Genomic DNA, 22,882 nt, shown 5'->3' on the forward strand with positions numbered 1-22,882 from the left:
CTAGATTTTAAAAAAAAGAAGAATTTTTTAATTGATACTTCAGCCATACTTCAATTTCTCCTTATTCTAGGTATGCTGTCACAAGTGCTGGAAGCAGGACGTTAACTTGGGCCTTCCAAAAGACAAGTGCTGATGAGCACAGTGGATACGATGATAAACAGTTTGCTAATGATGTGTAAGTCATTTTCAGATTGTAGAATGAACCAATATTTATACTGGAGAAGATACCATAAACTATTCATGTTGTGAAGGTAGGTAAGTAGACCCCCTTGTCTCTTTGATCAGGATACATTGGTTTGTCTGTATTACCATCACAATAATGCTTTGAAGAAGATAGGAGAGAGGTTAAAAAAAAAGAAGTCAGGGCTCGACCTTAGCGGGAGCCCGGGGACCATTGGCTCCCCAGAATCGCTACGGGCTCCCCAGAAATGTATGAAAAAAGCCCGGCTGGCTCCTTGAGTTTTTTTGCCGTATAGCCACACGTTTCAAGACAGAATCATAGTTTATGTACACAATCACACTATTGACGAGCGCGAGCGGCCCCAGCGCGCGCAGCGAGCCCTGACGCTCGAAGTTATTATCCCTGCAATTGCAATATAGACTACACACTGAACATATTTCATTCTCCAGCCGGCCCACGTTGCCCGCATGTGTGTGTGTCTGTGTGTACCCGACGTGTGTGTGTTCCTATCTTCTACAGTTGTATTATAGAATACTACTGTAGTAGTGTGCGCACTTGCAATTCGCTGCTTGCGTACTGTGTACGCCGAATGGAACTTCGCGCACCTGAATCCCTGTCGCCTACGGACCGTGGATGTTTACATCGATCGCTGTGGTATCCCCATGTGTGGCCGGCTGGGGAGCGTGAGTATAGTAGCTTAGCTATCACACACTGTAGCCAGCTGCCACTATAAACAGTACCCGATTTCTTTTTGAGTCGGGGTAGAAGCACTCCGTTGTGCAATGTCTGCTTCTTTTTCTCTTCTTCTTCCGCTTTTCCCTTGCCTCCCAAGTACGAAATGATTTTTAGAATGTTGTGTGTGTGTTTTGTAACGTTATTGCATCATTTTTCTGCAAGGAAGAGGTGAGTTTCTGTTCGTGTATTGATGAGCACTGCAGTAAATCATGTGCAAGTGAAATGCGTTCGAACTTTCTTTCCCGAGTATCGTGGAAACTCGATGTATTTCTAATGTTAGGCCTATTAAAGGAGATCTCATATAACAGAATACTTATAACAAACTATTTTCCGGTCAAAATGAATTAATTTCCTTTGTTTTGTATCGTTTATTTACGTCAATTGACGATCCCAAGGATCTCGTCGCAATACAGAGTTTCCAATGTGTATTAATTTTCGCGTAGCTTTCGGTGCTGCAAACTTTTGCTAGGGCCTAATCCTACTACTAAACTTATCGTTCTATTTCTGTCGTTTCTCACACCTCGTTTGGTACGATTTCTTCCATTTTATATCACTTTATCCGTTCCCTTTATACTTTGAAATATTTAAACAATTCTTTCAGGTGTCTCGCACTGTTATTTTCGTAACAGCGATTTCTCCGCTTTGCTGCAATACTTTTTCGAATCGAAGCGACGTGTGTTGTCTTTTCTAAATATTTGTGTTGTTGGGAGGTGATGATACTTTGTATTTGTTATTTATTTTCCTCGGTTTTTATCTCGAGGGACTGTGCGTGTTTCTTAATGTTGATAGGAAAAGGCTAAAGTGATCTGAGTGATGTCTGATGGTGATGATGAAAACTACGCTGGTATAAAAAGACGGCTTACTGCAAATGCTGAGCGTACTTGCCGTTCGTTTTATTTCACTTTCCCTCTTATTCTTTTTCCCCCTTACTCTTCTTTCCCCTCCAAAGAATGATAAAAAAAAAGAAATTACATACACCTCACAACAAAAAGATCCACGATCTACCAACCTTCGTAAAGTTTAAATGTTCAATATCAGCACAGAATATTCAAGGAGAAAGCATGTCATGAATTACAGTAAATTAGACCGAAGAGATTGTGAAATACTGAATGCGTACGTGCGCGCAGTCTCTTCGGCTCGAAGAAACTTGACACCCACCCCGCTCCCCTTGTGGAAATTTCCACAAAAGCAGGTGCGACAACCAGGTGCGTGCCAGACGAAAGAATGCGCGCACTGGAATAAACAGCGTGTAAAACATATCTTGAAAATATTGATCTCGAGAAGAACCAGCTCAGTTGAATTAAAGGAATCATTGCAAAGATACCGTGATTCTACAATTTTATAGCCTTTCTTTTGGTGCATAGCAGGAAACATCAGTCGAATATGGTGTACTTAATCGAATATCTTATGTTCCCTGAACAATAAAAAAAGAATCGATTAATCAGTCAATTAAAAAGGCAATCACAGAAATACTTAAAAGGTCTCGTATGCCCAGACAAATTCACTATGAAGTAGGTCCAATGAGATGCAGTCATCACATGGTTAGACAGCAAAATCATGACAATTAATTTCAGTTCGTGCTCATCATAACTGCTTATTACTTTTCAAAGTTTTGGCTATCAACATTCGTTCGTAGGTGTTTTTTTGTTTTGTTTTGTTTTTGTTGTATGTTTTTCCTCGTGAAAGACGTAATGACTTCTTCGTATCGAATGTAAACTGCATGTTAAATACCGTAAACAAGCCATCAGCTCAGCTATGGCACATTCGATCCATCGAACTTGCAGTAACCTCTATAGGCAGGAGCACATGGCGCATTCCTTTAAACTTGAAAGTACAACCACGTGTTTGCACAGTGGCGCAACCACACACAGCGCGGCATTTTGCGATCATCGTTATACCAGACTTTCCGATTCCAGTCAGGGTAAAAGAAATTGGAATACCGGTACTTTCGGAAAATACTGATGTTTAAAATCCAGTAAAATTAAAAAGCTTGAAAACAGCGCATGATTATGTTTTATAGTAAACAATAGTTGGAAACACCGAACAGAGTTTTGCATTCACTCACACAGAAGCTTTCTTGAGAAGATGAAAGCATCCCCCTTCCCTGCTAGATAGTGGAAGCTTCCATAACCAGCCCAGCAAGTTTCTGGAGGTACATACATGCACTTGTAGTCTTGTACACATGCATTGAGAGAAAGCAATCAATCACCGCTGAACATTGCGTAGTTTGGATTCTTTATCGTGCTAGTGACCAGCTCGATACTTCGGCATGTGTCGTAATGTTATGTTAAAGAGCTTGTAGGCCTTTTAAGTCGACAAGTTTAATTCAAAATGGCAAAAATGAGGGAGGTGGAAAAAATACAGATTCTGGTGGAAAATACGGATTTTGGAGCTGCTGAGTACGGATTTGTGCTTCCAAAGGTTGGCAGCTCTACTGATCAATCAACATGTGGCGTTACATAATTGTTTCTAACCCACACCTTGCAGCTAAAAAAAGAAGAACCGAGAAAGAAAGACAATAATTATGAACAGACCAGAGTAAGAAATTACACAAGGGAATGGGAGAGGGACCACACAAAACACCTACACACACACACGCAGGTGCACGGCAGGCACAGGCACACACACACACACACACACACACACACAATGCACACACACACACACACACACACACACTGTGACTGTGCTAAAACCCGTTAGATACTAAGAACCAGGTATCTCCGGCTTGTGTCTGGAGAAATGCATGTTATATCTAAACGAAATCTTCTCCACCAGGTTAATACATGTACATGTAATAGACCTCTACTGCTGATTGTGACTGAGGGAAACGTGGCTCTCTAAAACTCAATTTGGCTCCCTAAAAAGGTCCCTGAGGAGCCCGGCTGGCTTCCTAGAAAAAAAGTTAAGGTCGAGCCCTGAGAAGTTCATGTATTTTGCAGCTATGGAGATGGGGGATGACTCCACACTTTCAAGAGATGGCGTAATATTGGGGGAGATGGGAATTGAGCTTTTGACTTTTTGTGAGATACTATTAAGTCCCTTGTGGAATGTTACAGAGCATCCCATTCTAAGAAGAATTAAATGTTTATTTGATGAAAATCAGTTTTGAAATGGCCGAGATATTCAAAAGCAAAGTAAAACAAAGTGAACCTAATAAAAGATGGGTTCCTCCTTTTGTTTGGATTGCTTTGGTTTTGATATCTCAGCCATTTCAAAAAACAATTTTTGTCAAATCAATGTCATAATTTCATGATCGAAAAAAAATTCAAAACCTGAAGCCTGGTCTCAAACAAAACTATACCATCCCTTAAAGGCAATGATAGATACAATATATATATTTTTTTTGGATTTCTCATCTCAGTGTTGAATTCTCTCATATTTCCAGTTTATGTAGTTATTATTTGTGTGTCTGTGAAAATGCAACCAAACTTCATGTGAGAATGTTGGAAAGACAAGATATTTGGAATAGACTTCCACTTGAATTATGTAACATTAAGTCTATTCATTCATTTAAAAAAGCAGTAAAGAAAATGTTGATTTCACAGTACCGGTGATACTTTCTGTAGAAACACTTGATGACTCATTCTTTGTTCATTGTTGTATCTATTATGTTTCTTTCTCTCCGAGTCTCTGCACATGCGGATGCACCTGCAGTACACTGTGCTCCTCTGATCCACTGGGATTCATTCCTTCTCTGTTGTTCATTATTCATATTATGTCGGGCAAATCATGGTTCACTATAATGTCATGCCCTGAAAGGGCACGTAGAAATTTATGCTGTGTATACAGATGATTGCTTTTTTGTCTTCTTCTTCTCCTTTTTCTCTCTTTCTCATTCAATGTAACTTTTACATGACAAAATTACATGTAATTTATTAGTATAAATACAGTATGTGCATGCATGTATGTGTCTAGGTATAGAGGTATGTCGAGTTGATCTGGCGAGACTAGTATCCAGAGGTTTTTATCATCTCCTCCCCTTCCTTTCTTCTCTCTCTCTCTCTCTCCCCCTAACCCTTATTCCACGAGCATCATGTTGGACCCTCTTGTTTTTCTTCACTATAATGTTATTATCGGTTGCCAATCAGTCAAGCGTTGTGCTTATTATTGGCAATCGTTCTGTATGCAAATTATTAACATGTTACTCATGTAATTATACTACAGATGTATTGCATAATTGATGAAAATGATGAAAATTGTGTAAAGTATACTACTGTTATTTTGTACTTTGTTAATGAAATTGCAGAAAGTTGATGTATTTGAAAAAAAAATGGCATACAGAGAATAAATAAATCAAATCAAATCAAATCAAGACAAGGGAAGTTTGCTCATTACATCATTAGTATACCTATACCTTTCCCTAAGAACTTATACCATGAGGGAATCATGTGCAGAGTGAATACACAATTTAGTTTAGTTTAAATTGTTGTTATTTTTCCTTTTATTAGAGTTAAGATATACGACATCACAATCACCAACACATTGAATGGAGGTGCAGCATCTTGTAAAGAGTGCCCACTTGGCAGTGATCTAAAGGGGTAAGTTACTGGAAATGTTTGCATACCATCTCTGCACTGGAGCCTTGAAGAAAGAAAACTCATGCATTAATCTCATTATGGCAGGTTTCAGGATATCTCAAATTTCCGCAGATAGACTTTATAAGCTTTGAAAACTGTTGCTGAGTCACATCTAACACGCATGACATGCCTGAATGATCATTATTGTCATCATAATTTCCCACCCAGTTCTTACGTTGTTTTTTATTTTATTTTTATTTTATTTTTATGAAGGAGTGGGATGGGAAGGCCAAAAATGGAGAATGTAGTAAGGAACAATATTTGAAGGAATTATTACACTTTTATTTTCACTAGTTTTATCATTCCTTGATCACCAGATTTCTGTATATTAATCCATGAAATACATTTTATGTACACCGTATATAGCAGTTGTTGTTGATCTTACATGAAAGCTTACTACAGACTGTACTTTGCAAACTGACCGCATGAAAAAGAGAATTATGTCCGTATGATGTGTGAACTACTTGCCGTCATAGTGTAAGAGAACGAGGGTACACCGAAACTTGCTTTTGACTGAAATGAGGTAAAAGAATGTAACCTGAAATATCATGTTTTCAGGAAAACAAGTGGGAAACTTCATTCTTTTTCTATTTTTCCATCCTTTTTGAGTGTACATACAAGATATACCTTCTGAATCTATAATTGCGACCATTCTTAATTTGTGACATTCACCCTTAGAAAGAACACAGTTGATTTCACCGGATCATTTTCTTTGGAAAAATACTCAAAATTTAATTTCAGGTTACATTCTTTTGTCTTAAATATATCAGCTGCATTTGCCTAACACTACCATTTCTATTCCATAAACATTTGATCCAAGAGTGTCATACTTAATTAAGGGAGAAGACAAAGCATTATATACGAATGTAAACAGGGAATCCATATTGGCTTTTGAAACTGTACGTGTAAGTGCAAGGTATATCTTTTGAATGTAAGTATGTCTCTTAGAAGTGGAAGCTTGTTTGAAATTGAGTGATAAATAGGTACAATGCAGTTTCATTTTTTTTAATCAATCCCCATTAATACCACCCTGCAATGGATGACTGCAATAATAACCACATTTATTTTTGATGGCAGGTACATTGTATTTGACGTGTGTGCTTACTCCACTTTAATTTTGCTATGTTTTTAATATGTAGTCTGACATTCATGCTCTGCTCTTAGTTGTGTTCCATGCAAACCTGGACAGTATATTGATGAAATATCAAAGGGCTGCAAGAAATGCCCTGCAGGTGAGATTCAGAGTAAAACTTACAAATGTATGTTCTATTGAATGGTAGTAGTCCTTTTTTTTTACAAGCATCTATGATTCAATGATATCATCAAATGGCAGATTGATGACAAATCTTCTCTCTCTTTCTTCATTTTTCAACACAAGGAAGCAGTTCCAGAATGTGTATTTATTTTCTTTAATAATTTAAAGAAAACAATTATTTATGTCATCTTGTGCAAGACTATGACATTGCATTGATGCTTGGAAAATAAGGACTGCTGTAAAGTTTAAAAATAGTGGCATACATACAGTGCCATGAGCAGTGACCATAAAGAATAATTTTTATCAATAGACCCACTGTCAGTGAGAAATATTGCAACATTTTTTTATTTTGATGTATAAGTTTTCCATTCACACTGCAGCAGGAAATTGTAAGCTCATGGCACTAGAGAAAAATCACAGGATTCTGCATGCATGTGGTTTGCTTTAGCACTCTGCTAATATGTATACTGTACTAGTAACTAACAACAGCCTGGCCAGCTGGCTACATATTTTGCATGTGAGTGCAAGGAGTTTGAGTGTAGATCCTATTACTCTTTTATATTCTGAGGTGAGCATTTCATTGCAAAAGTTTACAATAAACATTATGCAAACTTAGGAAAATTGCAGTCAGGTCTTTGACATACATTGTATCTGGTGATGTTTCAATGAGATTTTGTCTATGTTGCCCTGCAACTTTCACCAAAATATCCAACTTTTCTAATGTTTATTATTTAGTTGTAGGGTGAATGGCCTTAAATTCTCATTTTCTACCACACACACACACACACACACAAACTCTTCTGTACAACTAAATTTAAACACTTGGATTTGGGATCCCACATATGGCATTCTGACACAGGTTAGATTTTGATTTAAAAAAAAAAAATATGTGGAGAAATTATTGCTGCATACCATATCATTTTACTTCAGTACCACAATTAATTAATGATGAACATGTAAAGATCATCTTCAAAAGCATGACATGTTTTTCAATATTATGAAATCATACTATTTACACCATCTTACGTGTTACTACCCTATTAATAGAAGGACAACGAGTCTAGCTATCAATTTAATCACCAGAATGTACTCATGTCCACATCCAAAATGCCATGTCAGAAAATCAACTTTTTATTTCGAAGCTTTTCTTTGAATGCTTGATTGATATAACTCGCTACAAGCAGTGTCATGCATCTTCTTTCTCCAAATTCAGAACAAAATTATTCTTGGTGATATGATTCTGGTCCCTTGCCATTCATAAATGTGAATATGAGAATGTTTTATTTTCTATTTGTGTCATGTTTTGAATGTCAGATATTCCTTTTAAATAAGATGTGAATATACATTTATGTCTTATATTTGCTGAAATCAGAGACATGTGTAGATGTGTGAATTTGCCTTTGCAGAGATAAGTTAAATATAGAATTATGAAATATTTCATGAAAGTAAGCTACAAAGGAAAAGTACCATGCTGTGTCATAGAGCCACAGAATGATTTTGTCAGTTGTTCAAGAAATGAGCTAATATTGTACTCCTTGAATCGTAAAGATACCTATGTGAGAGGGAGTGACCCTGTTGGCAAGGATGCTTGCCTGCCTTGTGGCTCTGGCCTGAAGAGTGACGGTGGGAAGGACTGCTACAGTGACTGCCATGTTCACCTCAATGGAAGGCATTATGATTTACAACGGCTTCAGGGGTGAGAAAAAAACAGATAGGATGTGCTTGCAAACATTGATATGAATGGTAGAAGAAAAGAAAGAAAAAATGACAACTCTGTATGCCTCTGCTCTAGAGGGTGCTGGAGACAATGTGTTCTGTATCTGGATTCAATGAACATAGCTACATTGTGTGATAAAACACATCAGTGAAATTCAGGAAATATTGGACAGTCCATTCAAAAGTAATAGTTTTTCAATTTTTTGTTTTGCCCTTGCTGCTTTAGAAGACTACAGCAGCATGTAATGTTTTACAGTAGTAGTGGAAAGATATGAAGAAATAAAAAGGAAAGTACACATTTTGTCTCTTTTTTTTTGAAGCATAACAAAAGATCATTTGTGACCGTGCACACTGATTTTGTGTGAGGACTGAAAATAGGTGAAATGGGTCAACCTAACCGATCTTGACTTTTCTATATTTTCTGAAAGAGCAAGTCTTCTTCTACATCATGCTAAAATTTGGGATCATAAAACGGGCATGAAAGGGTGTTTTCAGCAGTTTGTCTTGAAGATTTTGTGGTAAAATAGTGTGGTAAGGTGTGTTTTTAGAGTCCCCTTTTCATTTCTTAAAAACCTTGTACACACTCTTCACTTCCAACTCTAATAACTTCTGAAAGGATGATGCTACTGCTTTGAAAGTTAGCATCAATTATGAACAGAATGTGTTAATAAGGCACAGTCAATTTTAGTTTAATCTGATAATCCTTTCATTGTTGTTACTCTGGTGGACACAGTTTACATCCTGTTTTTTGTCCTGTTCATTGCACAGCCAGCGCGGCTTGGTAAAGATTTAGCGCTTGAATAGGCACCGCAATTCACAGCCTCTTTTCTCAGTTCACACTTTTCCTGTGTGTTTGTTTTCTTTCCAATATTTAGATAGGTTAGGAGAGTCCATTTGATTTGAGTTATATATCATTTTAAAGCCTAAAGTCTGCTCTTTTAGATTTCAAATTTTAAATTTCAGATTTTAGATTTCATATCTGGCGACTTTCTGTGCGTTTTGTGATGCAGGGTCATATTTGACTTACCTTCTTCAGAAAGCAGGGGAATGATCTTACTCTTGAATGTCCGTAATATATTAAGAGAATATGTACAGTAAATTTTTTTTTTAAAGAAATAACATTTGTGAAATTTGTGCTTTACTTTCTTGACATTGATGCACTACCGTGACAAGAATTGTGGTAGTCTTCTTCCATGAATTAACATGAATGAAAAGTTTGTAGTCAAACATGTTTAAAGCCCTGTTATTACTTTTATTGTGTATGTGGCTTAGTAGTGTGTTATTTGATTAAAGCGTGTAATCTAATTTTTGTTTATTGTGATAAGTGAGAAAGGCATCATGCATATGATGTTTGTTCTATCACATTTAGTATGTTGTACTTTTTATGTGTATGTTAATATTTGTGTCAAATAAGAGGAAAATTCTTCTAAAAGTAAGTTGTTTCATTACTTCTCTTCATTGCAATCTTTGCAGACCTAAGTCGGTAATGTCTAGTGCAAGCTTCTTGATGGAAGGAAGTGCATTCTACTATCACCTCAACTTAAGTCTGTGTGGCAAGGAGCAAGACAGCTTGGCAAAGTGCACTGACAACTCTTCTGCCATTGGTCAGGTCAGTGTCTTCAGACTATTTCCTCAACAGATACTTGTACTCAGCACATAAAGGTATGTGTTGAAGATATACTGGAAGAAGAAATGGCTGATGGGGAATTTGTGTCTTTCCAAATTTCAATGCTTACACCGTGTGAATGATGTCATTGAGGGCCTTGATTGCCTTGACGTTTCTTGACTTTTTTCTTTTAAGTCTCCCGCATCTTTTGACGCCAAATTTACGATACCGGGGCGCGTGGTTCAAGTTGCCTATAAATATGCATGTGCATGTCAGACCAAAAATTGCTCAAAAACATGAATTTGTGTACAATTTCAATGCAAACTATAGAAGCCCATTCGTGCCACACAGGATTAAACTTTCAGTGGAGCTAACTGGCGGCCGCCACATAATTAACGATATCGATATTTCTCATAATTATCGATATCACTAAACGATGATTATCTGGTGGCCACCATTCAATTATCTGGGGGCCGCCACTTAATTATCTGTCGGCTGCCACTTGATAATCTGGCGGTCGCCACTTAATTATCTGTTGCCGCCACTTTATTATCTGGCAGCCGCCACTTAATTATCTGGCGGCCACCACTTAATTATCGTTGAGCGATATCGATAATTATGAGAAATATCGATCAGAAGTAACGTCTACAGTCTACAGATAACCGCCTTCATCACGGCTCAAGGCTCAGATAACAAGACGTTTTTTATATGACGAAGTGCTCTCCTGTTGCTGCTAACGACAAATAATTATTTGGTACGTAAAATGTTGTTTCCAATGTTTTATACTCCAGGAAATAGACTGAATTGAGATCCGTAACAATACTTGTGGTCGATATTTCTCATAATTATCGATATCGCTAAATGATAATTACGTGGCAGCCGCCAGACAATTAAATGGCGACCGGCAGAAAATTAAGTGGTGGCCGCCAGATAATTATCATTTAGCGATATCGATAATTATGAGAAACATCGATATTGATAATTATGTGATGGCCGCCAGATAATTAAGTGGCGGCCGCCAGACAATTAAGTGGCGGCCACCAGATAATTATCGTTTAGCGATATCGATGATTATGAGAAATATCGATATTGGTAATTATGTGGCGGCTGCCAGATAATTAAGTGGTGGCCGCCAGATAATTATGTGACGGCCGCCAGATATTTTAAGGTGGCCGCCAGTTAGCTTCACTGAAAGTTTTATCCTGCATGGCACAAATGGGCTTCCGTAGCAAACTGTGCTCACAGGCAAATTTCATAAAAGCATGCTTATTTTGGGGTTTTAGTGATTAAAATCAATTAATGATATATTTTCTTGTTCGGAACAATGTCCCGGACAAGTTTCATCGAAAAAACAATGAAAAACATAAAATCGAAAAAAACAGAGAAATGCATAAGAAATTAAAAAAGCAATAAAATACTTCAGAATTTTTTTCCGATGGCACAATTTTTTAATTGTATATTTGCTCAGGAAACTGAAAAGGATATTTAAACAAAAAATGTGCTCATTTTGAGCTTTATTTATACCAAATTATCTGATTTCATACATCATTATGCATAAATTAGCAAATTTAGCATAGATGATGATTTTTTTTTTAATTTAACTTCGTGGTACTTTAGATTATGTCATAGGCAATGTGTGTGCCAATTTTCGTCGTGATCGCTCAGTTGTCTCACTCCCTTATACATATTTGCCTAATTTTTTTTCTCACCAAAAAAGGCAGAAACCTGAAGCCAAGTCTCAACCAAAACTATACCATCCCTGTAAGAGTTGACATCAAATTCAGGTTCATGCAACCCTAGTGACTGACTTGAAAGGCTAAGTGTCCTAAACTTACTACCTAGTACGAAGTTGAACAAATTCATGTATTAAGTATACGTGTGCCTATTGCAACTTCAGTAATATGTGAGAAGTTTATACACTAAGTACGTATGTCCAATGAAGATACAATGAAGGTAATCATGATATTCTACTTGATCTCATATTTACTATGTATCTCATTCCGACTTGTGTATACGATTGTAGCCTTAATAATCTTGTTTGCTATCTGAATTGACATTGTGTTAAAGGAGAGAGATGGAGAGGAAACCAGTGTGATGTCTTGGGTGTGCCGTTCTGTCATGATGCCAGGAAGTGATCGTTTTATGACATCCATCAAGCCAATAAGGTTAGAGCAAAGTTCCATATTCTCCTGTTTTCAGTCTTTTCTGTTAAATGTGATCGTGCATCACAAAACAAACAAGTCACACCCCTTGATTTTAAGTGAGGACTAAAAAAAAAACCAGGTGAACGGTGCATGTGTATGAATATGCATGTATGAATAACTTGAAATGGAATTTAGCCCAAATATACATGTGGATTGAGTGAATGCTGCAATATTAGCAGAACACATCAGTGAAAGTTGAGGAAAAATTGGATAATCCATTCAAAAGTTTTGCATTTTTTAAATATTGGTGGCGAGACCACTGGATCAGAAGACCACAAATGAACTAACCCCTAACCCATAAACACTTTGATTTCATACCAAATTGTTTCTTTGCTGTTCATATTTTCTGTCCTGGTCTTTCTCACCTGTGATGTTAGCCTCGGAGACACCCTGCTTGGTGTGAATGATGACAATAAACTAGGTGTGGTGAATGACACCATAATACCACAGCCTACAGAAGGTCTTCGCGATCTCAAGTTCTACTATCACTCTAAAATGTAAGTATTCATGTTTGACATTTGCCTGTGTTGCAGAAATTTCATTTTCAGTGTGCATCAAGGATTAATATGATTGTAGCTTCACTACATTGGGTGGGATTCGTTCTTGTAAACGCACTTTTGCATCACCGGCACACGACCAGTCGTCAAGAAAATAATGGAACACTGTCCAACACGTTTGCTTGAATCAATAATCCAGGCCTGTCCTGATTTAATGATCGATTCATCAAAACATTCCTTGAAGAATCACAATTGAACATAAATACACCAATGTGTATCCAAAGCAATATGATGTGAACTCGTGGTTCAATCATGGGATGAAGTGTTGCAAGGAAGTGTCATGAAGATTTGAAGTGTCGGTGTGAAGTGCCCTAAAGGCGTCCTGAAAGTGTCTCATGGGTGAAGTGGTTTACTGTAACAAAGGAATATATATACACTTTAATTATACTGTAAATGCCTACTGCAAATGGTACATAAGCGTCGTTATAGCTCACCTTGTGTATACTTGGCTAGTTACTTATAAGCCTTAATTGATTATAGTACAGTAATTAATGAACATAAACATAACACTTGAACTGAATGATATTTACAATGTAATCTGACAAAGTCTTATAACTTCATCATTCTGAAGGGTTCACTTCATAACCTTCTACAAATCATTATATAAACTACCTGTCTAGGTAATGTCAACGGAGTGTTTATAATCATTGCATAATACAGTCATAACAATGCATGGAATTATGTGTGTGTGTGTGAATCTCCTTCAAATAACTGAGATTTTGACATACGAAGTGCTGTATAGCTTTACTACTAACAGCTGTACACACCTTTAATCATACCAAATTATAATGACAACAAACATTTCTTCTTGTATCACAATTGAATTAGCACATCTATTGATATGTGGCTGAAATAACAAGTATTAAAACTTCTATCTCAACTTACCAACTGTTTGAGAACCCCAGTCAATTGTTGCCATACAGTCCCATACTGTATTTTGCAGCCTCCACTGCTTCGTTGATTCTGACTGCCTTCTATCACCGATAGTTGCACAGTGAAGAAGTACCAGAAGTTTTGCCTGTTTAAAACCAATTCTCCTTTTCTCTATACAAATTATATCAAAAAGGATTTCTAGAAGTGAAACTACTTGAAACAATGCCGGCAGTGGTGCTAAGTGCACTGGGTCGGGCAGATTCCCCTTAGTGATCCGTCATCTTGACACGGTTAGTCCTCTTTTGACCTCTGTCATAACCCTTATGACCCACGTCTCTCTATGAATATATTTGAACTATATACATATCAGATCTCCTCTAATGACATCTCATTATTCTGAATGAGTGTAGGCATTATAAGTCAAATACAGAGGAAAAATCACACTTTTGCCGCTACAATGATAATACATCAAAAATAACTCGGCATTTTCAAAATAGGTAAAGAAATATGACCGTCAGGAATTGTAAAAAATTTTTTAATTCTTTATCATACATGTAGAATGCTCAAGGAATAGTCCAGTTTGCTGTTACATGGCATTAGTCAACTACTAAGGCTCAAGGAATAGTCCGGTTTGCTGTTAAATGGCATTAGTCAACTACTAAGGCTCAAGGAATAGTCCAGTTTGCTGTTGAATGGCAGTCAAATACTAAGGCTCACGGAATAGTCCAGTTTGCTGTTAAATGGCATTAGTCAACTACTAAGGCTCAAGGAATAGTCCGGTTTGCTGTTAAATGGCATTAGTCAAATACTGTGGCATCACCACTTGACTCGTCACAAGCAACATTGAATCAGCTATGTTTAGACTTAACCAACCAGTTTGCACAGAAAGGTCGTCATTTAGTTTATAGCTCATAATTTGTTTAATCTGATATTTAGCTTAGTGATATGTCATACGCATTGTACCCAAGAAATATGGGTGTGCAATTGTAGCTGTCTGGTTTTTTTTTGTGTGTGTTTTTTTTGTGTGTTTTTTTGGTAGAAACACTGTTACTTACTAAAGCTATGCATGTGTGCTGTGCGTGTTACTTGAGAATGTTTGTGATTTACAAGCTTTTGTCATCACTAAAAGCTTGCAATATGAACTAGAGTAGCTACATGATATGGCCAAAAATGCCAAAGATTAAGGTTACATTCATGTTCATATACCTTAAGAAGAAAACTCATGCATGCAGTGTGGTACTATTGCCCATTTTTCTGAATTTTAGTATTACTAGGTTTTTCAATATTATGTATATCCACAACCAAGAACATTAAAACAAAACAAAACAAAAAACACCTTGTCTCAGTTGACAATAAAATTATGTATTCTGATGGTGCATTGTTAAATGAAATTTTCTTGTCAAAAGAATCTGATGAAATGTACACTGTACTTTCTCATGTGAACTGTTCTCAGAGAAGCAGACAGTCTGAGCTGAAAGATTGTTAAAATGTATCCTTGTTAATCTAAAAAAAAAAGAAGAGAGGCTTAGCTTTAGAGGTAGAATCTTAATTTGCTTGTTGCTTGCTTTAAAAAAAAAAACTTAACTCTAAAGGTTTATTTCAATTTGCGTGACCTTGATTGTAAGACAGAGGCCCAGCTTCAAATAATTATTTCAGTTTGCTTCATCTTTGCTTGGCAAATCATCTTCGAATGCAATTCTACATCATGTTCAGTGAAAGATGTAAACTTAAACACAGTGTGGAATTTATTCCAGAATTTTCCTTCAACCCAGTTTTTTCTTTGCTTCACAAGTTAAGAGTGCATTTTTTCCCCTCTTGGATGTTAGCAGTCATCTGTCAAGATTGTGATTAAAAAGGTGTGTGTGTTTTCAAAGAGGAATATGGAGTCAAACAGGAACTTGCATCATTTGCAAAATCAATAGCAGAACTGATTTTACCAACCCCTGTAACTTAGCTGTGCATGTACATGTTCATATGTGATGATAGTTGTCAACACAGGTTTTACAGACTACTGAAAAAAATGCTTGTTTTGACTGTAGCATGTGGCAAATTGAAATGTGAAAAATGACAAGAATATACTGATTTAGTACTGCATGCTTAATAAAGAATACCTTGAATACCTAGCTGTCACTTTTTATTTTTTTTTTTTTTTTTTTTTTGTTGCTTTACAGCAGTGTTTTGTAGATAGGTGTACCGTCACTCTAAAGGGCTTTTTACACTTGCAAATTTTTGCTTAGTCCAGTACCAACGGTGGGGCTGGGGGGGGGGGGGGGGGGGGCCTTAGCCCCACCGTTGGTACCGGACTTTCCTTAGCCCACTTTCTGTTTACACTTATTTTTGCCAAAGTGGGCTAGCCCCACTGATAGTCCCGTACTATCTGGCCCTGCAAAAAAGCTGGGTTACCACCGCAATTGACGTGCCAAGCAAGCGAGTGTAAACAAACCGAAAAAATAATCTTGGGCTAAGCGATGAAGACGAAGTCCAACCCCCCACTGACCAATCAGAAACGAGGAAATCAAGTGCTGCCTGTGCGTGCGTGTATGTGTACAGTGCACAGCGTAATCATGAATATTCATGTGGTTTGGAAAGTACCCGACTAAGAAATACAAGTGTAAAAAGGTCAATTTTCTCCTTAGCCCTGGACGAGAGCTTAGTACGGGACTTATTGGCGAGTATAAAAAGCTGAAAAAATTGGTACGGGACTAATGATAGTCCTGGGTCAGAGAAAGTACAGGGTTAAGAAAAACAAGTGTAAAAAGGGCTTTTGTTTTGTTTAGCTCTTTTTTTATGCCTCCACCACGAAGTGGTGCCAGAGACACTATGTTTTGGGTTGTCCGTACGTCCGTTCGTCCGTCCGCATTAGTTTACGCGATAACTTGAATAATATTGACTGGACTTTTACCAAACTTGGTCCAAGTATAAAGTATGATGAGGCAATTACTTGACTAGATTTTTGGTGACATCGGCTAAAGGCCAAAGGTGAAAGTTCAAGGTCAAATCATAAAATAGTAGACGTTTACGGGATAACTCAAGACTTGATCAAGCAAATTTCACCAAACCTTTTGCGAGGATGATGTATGATAGGAAAATTACTTGAGTAGTTTTTGAGTGAAATCGGACAGAGGTCAAGGTCAAAGATAAATGTCAAATCCTAAAATTTATCTGTTTATGTGAGAACTCAAAACTGGATGAAGCAACTTTCACCAAACTTGGACCAAGGATGACAATTGATGGGGCAATTATTTGAGTATTTTTTTAGTGAAATTAGAGAGAGGTCAAAGGTCAGAAGGTCAAGGTCAAATGCCAAAAATATTGCTATTTCCCCCATATCTATGCAATGCCAGAAGATATTTTCTTGAAACTTAGTGTAAACATGTAATACTGCATAAAGATTCTCCAGAGAGAGAGTTTCATGTCATAAGGTCAAATGTCAAGAGGTCAAAGGTTGGGTGAAAAATCTTACAATTTCACTTTCCTCGCAAATATGGAACTTGGTACATACGCATGTACTGACTGGCAGGGATTATCTAGGGAATTTAGGGGTCACAGGTCAAGAGTCAGGGGGTCAAATTTCAAGGTCAACTCCTCAAAATTTCACTATTTCCCTCATATGCTATTTGTGATGCTAGCAGGATTATTTGTAAAACTTAATATGTATATACATATATTACCTAATGGATATTCTCTGGGAAATTTCCAGAAGGTCAAAGGTGAAAGGTTTAGGGTCAAGGCCAGGCTAAATTGCAAAAAATATATATGTTATACTGTAATTACACTTTTTCTTCGTACCTTTAGAATTACTCAATGCATAAACTTATAAAAGGGCCGGTCAGAAGTCAAGTAAAAATCCTCAATTCCCCAAATACATGTGCCTGCACTCTATAATAGTATACAAATGATGCACAGGATAGGGTGCGTTCGCTGAGTGCATGTTGCACTACATTGTACATACCCGAGAGTGAGCTGCATCTCCACTAACGCCACGAAATAATCCTGTGCATCATTTGTTGTCTCTCCCACCGGGGTGAAGGCGAGACTAAGGGATCCAAATCGGCCGTCAGATGGTAAAACGGTCTATCTCGAAAATTGCTGTTCTGAGAAAAATGACTTTAAAGTTTAGTGGTTTGAGCTTTTTTAGGAGATGGGTATAATGCATTTTTAGCAATGGGACAAGAAGAAGCATATTAAACACTAATAACTGAAGAATTTTGTGCTTATTTGGGGTTTTAATTATAAAATAAATCAGATTTTTGTGCAGATAGACTGCTTAACCCTAAAAAGACTGGGGGGGGGGGGCCTAAAAGGCCCCCCCCCTCGACATTTCGCGCGATTACTCTGCAACACGCAATGCTCTCGCCGCGATGCTCTATGACTTTTTTCTTTCGAGTTTCCCGCACATTTTGACACCAAATTTGTGATGCCCGGGTAAACGGTTCTGAAGTTACATAACTTTTTGTACATGCACGTGAGGCCGAAAATGGCTCCAAAATGTGATTTTGTGTACAAAGTCAATGCAAATTGAGTTTTTTCAAATGGTTCATATAAATATGCTTATTTTTACTCTCAATGGCTAAAATTAATTTGTTTTAGGAGTATTATGCTTCAAAAAGTGTCTGCCACAAATTTTGTTAAAAAAAAACAATAAAATCAAAAGGTCGAAAAAACAAGGAAATACATAAGAAATTCATAAAACAATAAAATAAAAAATCAATTTTGATACCGAATTTTTTTTCAAGTACATTTGCTAAGAATGCCACAAAAAATAATTAGACCAAAAATGAGCACTTTTGGAGCTTTATTTACTGATTTAGATCAAAGAGTCTGATTTCTCGCATGAATTAGCATAATTAATCAAAATAAAATAAAAGAAGACTATTTTGTAAAATTTGAATATACGATCTTGTAGATTACATCGCACACTACCATTGTGCAAATTTCCGCGGCGATCGCGCGATCCACGGCCGAGATCTTAAGGGGGGGCCCTTTAGGCCCCCCCCCCCCCCAGTCTTTCGAGCTACCAAAATAGCCCAGTCTTTTTAGGGCTAACCACAGCATATGTATACACTCCCGCTACACATCATAAGATGGTAAAATGGTCTATCTTCTAGATAGACCACAAACACTATGTAAACTGGTCTAACTCGAAGATAGACCATTTTACCATCTGACAGCGATGATTTAAAAAATCTCAGTTAAGGTTATATGGTTTATGTAAAAGATAGCTCGTTTTACCTCCAAATGATATTACCGACAATGGGCTAACTCAAAGATAGACTGTTTTACCATCAAATCTGAAGGAAAAATACAAAAAAGTACCAAGATAGCAGAAATTATTTCTAAAACAAGACATGATGGGATTTTCTCGATAGCACCATTGGAGAGAGCATCCTCACATGTCCCAGAAAGTGAATTTACCTCAAAAAGTCAAATTTTCGAGTTAGACCGTTTTACCATCTGACGGCCGAAATGGCATCGGTCCGTCGTCCGTCCGTCGTCCGTCCGTCGTCCGTCCGTCGTCCATCGTCCGCCCGTCGTCTGTCCGTCGTCCGTCACAAATGTTAAAGTTTACCTGCAAGACTCTCTTATGATGCATAACTTGGCAACTGTTACAGCAATGGCAGCCACACTTGGGTGATAGAAGCACTAGGGGTATCTTCATGTTATGGTGTTGTGGGAGGTCATGTGATGATGTCAAAGGTCATTTGAGGTCATATATTAAAGAGTATGTGCAAGACTCTCTTTTCTATGTTAAAGTTTACCTGCAAGACTCTCTTTTGACAAATAACTTCACATAAGTTGCTTGGATTACAACCTAACTTTGGTCATAGATGCACTGGGGTGCCTTCATGTTATGGTGCTGTTGGAGGTCACAGGATAAGGTCAAAGGTCATTTGAGGTCATACGTTAAAGTTTACTTGCAAGACCCTCTTATCACACGTAACTCGACACATGTTGCTACAATGGCAATCAAACTTGGGTGATGGATGCACTGGGGGTACCTTCATGTGATGGTGCAGTAAGAGGTCACATGATAAGGTCAAAGGTCATTTGAGGTCATACGTTAAAGTTTACCTGCAAGACTCTCTTATCACACGTAACTCAGCACATGTTGCTACAATGGCAATCAAACTTTGGTGATGGTAGATGTCTCTTGGGAAGTTGAAGGTAACCACAAGGTCAAAGGTTACAGACGGGGGTCAACGAACTTTTAGGGCCCAATGTTAAGTTTTTAGGGCGCATTTCGTTTATGGCTCATAACTTTTGATCCCTTTGTCCGTTTGTGACCAAACTTGGATGGAAGATGTCTCTTGGGGAGGTGAAGGCCGTCACAAGGTCAAAGGTCACAGACAGGGGTCAACAAACTTTTAGGGCCCAATGTTATGTTTTTAGGGCGCGTTTTGATTGTGGCTCATAACTTTTGATCCCTATGTCCGTTTGTGACCAAACTTGGACGGTAGATGTCCCTTGGGAAGTTAAAGGTCATCACAAGGTCAAAGGTCACAGAAAGGGGTCAACAAATTTTTATGGCCCAATGTTAAGTTTTTATGGCGCGTTTCGATTATGGCTCATTACTTTAGGCATGCCAGTCGCCGTAGTGACATTTCTAGTTTTTTTTTTATGCCTCCGCCACGAAGTGATGCCGGAGGCATTATGTTTTCGGGTTGTCCATCCGTCCTTCCGTCCTTCTGTCCGTTCGTAATGAATTTTGTGGACAGCGTAACTATAAACCTTTTGAGGTATCCTAATGAAACTTTGCATGTATGTGTATTAGGGGGTGAAGTTGTGCCTATCAATATTTGGGTGCACATGCTCAAGGTCAAAGGTCAAAAGGTCAAGGTCAAATACGTAAAATGTCACTATTTCCACCATATCTATACAATGCCTGAAGATTTTTTCTTGAAACTTAGTGTATACATGTATTACCCAAGTAAGATTCCCTGGTGAAAGTTTAAGGTCATGAGGTCAAAGGTCAAACGTCAAAAGGTCAAGTAAAATTATTATAACTTCATGTTTTTCTCCGTACCTTGGAAATTGTTCAAGGTATCTTCATGTAACATAGTATATGTACATGTACTGACTGGCAGTGATTATCTAGAGAATTTAGGGTTCATGGGGTCAAAGGTCAGGGCTCAAAGTTCAAGGGCAACACTTTTACAATTTCCCTTATATTTATGCAATGCCAGCAGGAAAAACCTGGTGTATGTATGTATTAACCTAATAGAGATTCTCTGGAAACTTTTTTTTTTTTTTTTTTGCCTCAAAGGTCAAAAGGTCAAAGATCAAGGGAAAATGCTGAACTTACTTTTTCCTCCATATCTCGGAAGTGGCTCAAGTTATCTTGAAACTTACTTCATATTTATGCATGTTCTGCCTGACTGCCTGACAGTGATTATCCTATGAATTTTAGGGTCAAAGGCCAGATGAAAATGGTAACAATGTACTTTTCAATACAGAAATTGCACTTATACTCCATACCTTGAAAATTACTCAATGCATAAATTTATGAATGGTCAAAGTCAAGTTAAAGTCCTTAAAGGGACTGTACAGTACTGGATGAGGTGAGGATTCATGTTTTGAACATTCTTAAGTGAGATAATGAGAAACCTCTTATGAAATATGAAAGAGCATGTAATTTCAAGAAGGATTGAACGTTTATTTCATGAAAATTGGTTTTCAAATGGCTGAGATATCCAAAAAAGTGATAATAATGAAAGGCGACAAGCCACAACTTTATTAGGATGTCTTTGTTTCACCTTGTTTTTGGATATCTCAGACATTTCAAAACCGATTTTCATCAAATAAACTTTTGCTACCCCTTAGAATTGCATGCTCTTTTACGTCTCATAGAGTGGTTTCTGAATATCTCGCAAAATGTTAAAAGCTAAATCCTCACCTCGACCAGAACTGTACACACCCTTTAAATCCCCAAATAAATGCTCTCCTATTCATTCAATTAAACCTAGGTCAAGGAAGGTGAACATTCAACACATTTGTGACAAACATGTCATTTTAATATTTCGCCAATTTTTATGCCTCCGCCACGAAGTGGTGCCGGAGGCATTATGTTTTCGGGTTGTCCGTCCGTCCGTCCGTCCGTAATGAATTTTGTGGACAGGGTAACTACCAAAACCTTTTGAGATATCCTAATGAAACTTGGCATGTATGTGTATTAGGGGGTGAAGTTGTGCCTATCAACTTTTGGGTGCACATGCTCAAGGTCAAAGGTCAAAAGGTCAAGGTCAAATGCTAAAAATTTTACTATTTCCCCCATATCTATGCCATGCCTGAAGACATTTTCTTGAAACTTAGTGTATACATGTATTACTCAATCAAGATTCTCTAGTGAAAGTTTGGGATCATGCGGTCAAAGGTCAAAGGTCAAAAGATCAAGTAAAAAATGTGAAATTTAACTTTTTTCTCCGTATCTTGGAAATAGTTCAAGGTATCTTCATGGAACATAGTATATATGCATGTACTGACTGGCAGTGATTAGTTAGGGAATTTGGGGTTCATGGAGTCAAAGTTCAGGGGTCAAAGGTCAAGGGCAACACTTCATAATTTTACTATTTTCCTCATATTTGTGCAGCAGGATTTTTTTTTAAAACTTGGTGTATGCATTTTTAACCTGATAGTGATTCTCTAGAAAGTTTTGTTTTTATGCCTCCGCCACGAAGTGGTGCCGGAGGCATTATGTTTTCGGGTTGTCCGTCCGTCCGTCCTTCCGTCCGTCCGTAATGAATTTTGTGGACAGGGTAACTACCAAAACCTTTTGAGGTATCCTAATGAAACTAGGCATGTATGTGTATAAGGGGGTGAAGTTGTGCCTATCAACTTTTGGGTGCACATGCTCAAGGTCAAAGGTCAAAATGTCAAGGTCAAATATGTAAAATTTCACTATTTCTACCATATCTATGCAGTGCCTGAAGATATTTTCTTGAAACTTAGTGCATACATGTATTACCCAATTAAGATTCTCTGGTGAAAGTTTAGGGTCATGAGGTCAAAGGTCAAAAGGTCAAGTAAAAATATTAAAACTTCACTTTTTTCTCTGTACCTTGGAATTGTTCGAGGTATCTTTATGGAACATAGTATATATACATTTACTGACTGGCAGTGATTATCTAGAGAATTTAGGGTTCGTGGGGTCAAAGGTCAGGGGTCAAATGTCAAGGGC

The 22,882-nt window shown here is 37.6% G+C and overlaps 1 protein-coding gene across 1 annotated transcript in view; it reads left to right on the top strand.

Annotated features, from left to right (window-relative positions):
* Nucleotides 1-22,882, top strand: part of LOC140246324 (endosome/lysosome-associated apoptosis and autophagy regulator family member 2-like) — a 105,873-nt gene that overhangs the window by 69,586 nt on the left and 13,405 nt on the right. Inside the window, exons 12-18 of the mRNA XM_072325797.1 lie at nucleotides 71-175; nucleotides 5,368-5,457; nucleotides 6,661-6,728; nucleotides 8,300-8,447; nucleotides 9,941-10,076; nucleotides 12,141-12,238; nucleotides 12,655-12,774. Of these exons, the coding sequence (XP_072181898.1) occupies nucleotides 71-175; nucleotides 5,368-5,457; nucleotides 6,661-6,728; nucleotides 8,300-8,447; nucleotides 9,941-10,076; nucleotides 12,141-12,238; nucleotides 12,655-12,774 (765 nt within the window). The remainder of the gene's footprint in view (nucleotides 1-70; nucleotides 176-5,367; nucleotides 5,458-6,660; nucleotides 6,729-8,299; nucleotides 8,448-9,940; nucleotides 10,077-12,140; nucleotides 12,239-12,654; nucleotides 12,775-22,882) is intronic.

This window comes from Diadema setosum, chromosome 2 (genome assembly GCF_964275005.1).
Source record: "Diadema setosum chromosome 2, eeDiaSeto1, whole genome shotgun sequence".
Lineage (NCBI taxonomy): Eukaryota > Metazoa > Echinodermata > Echinoidea > Diadematoida > Diadematidae > Diadema > Diadema setosum.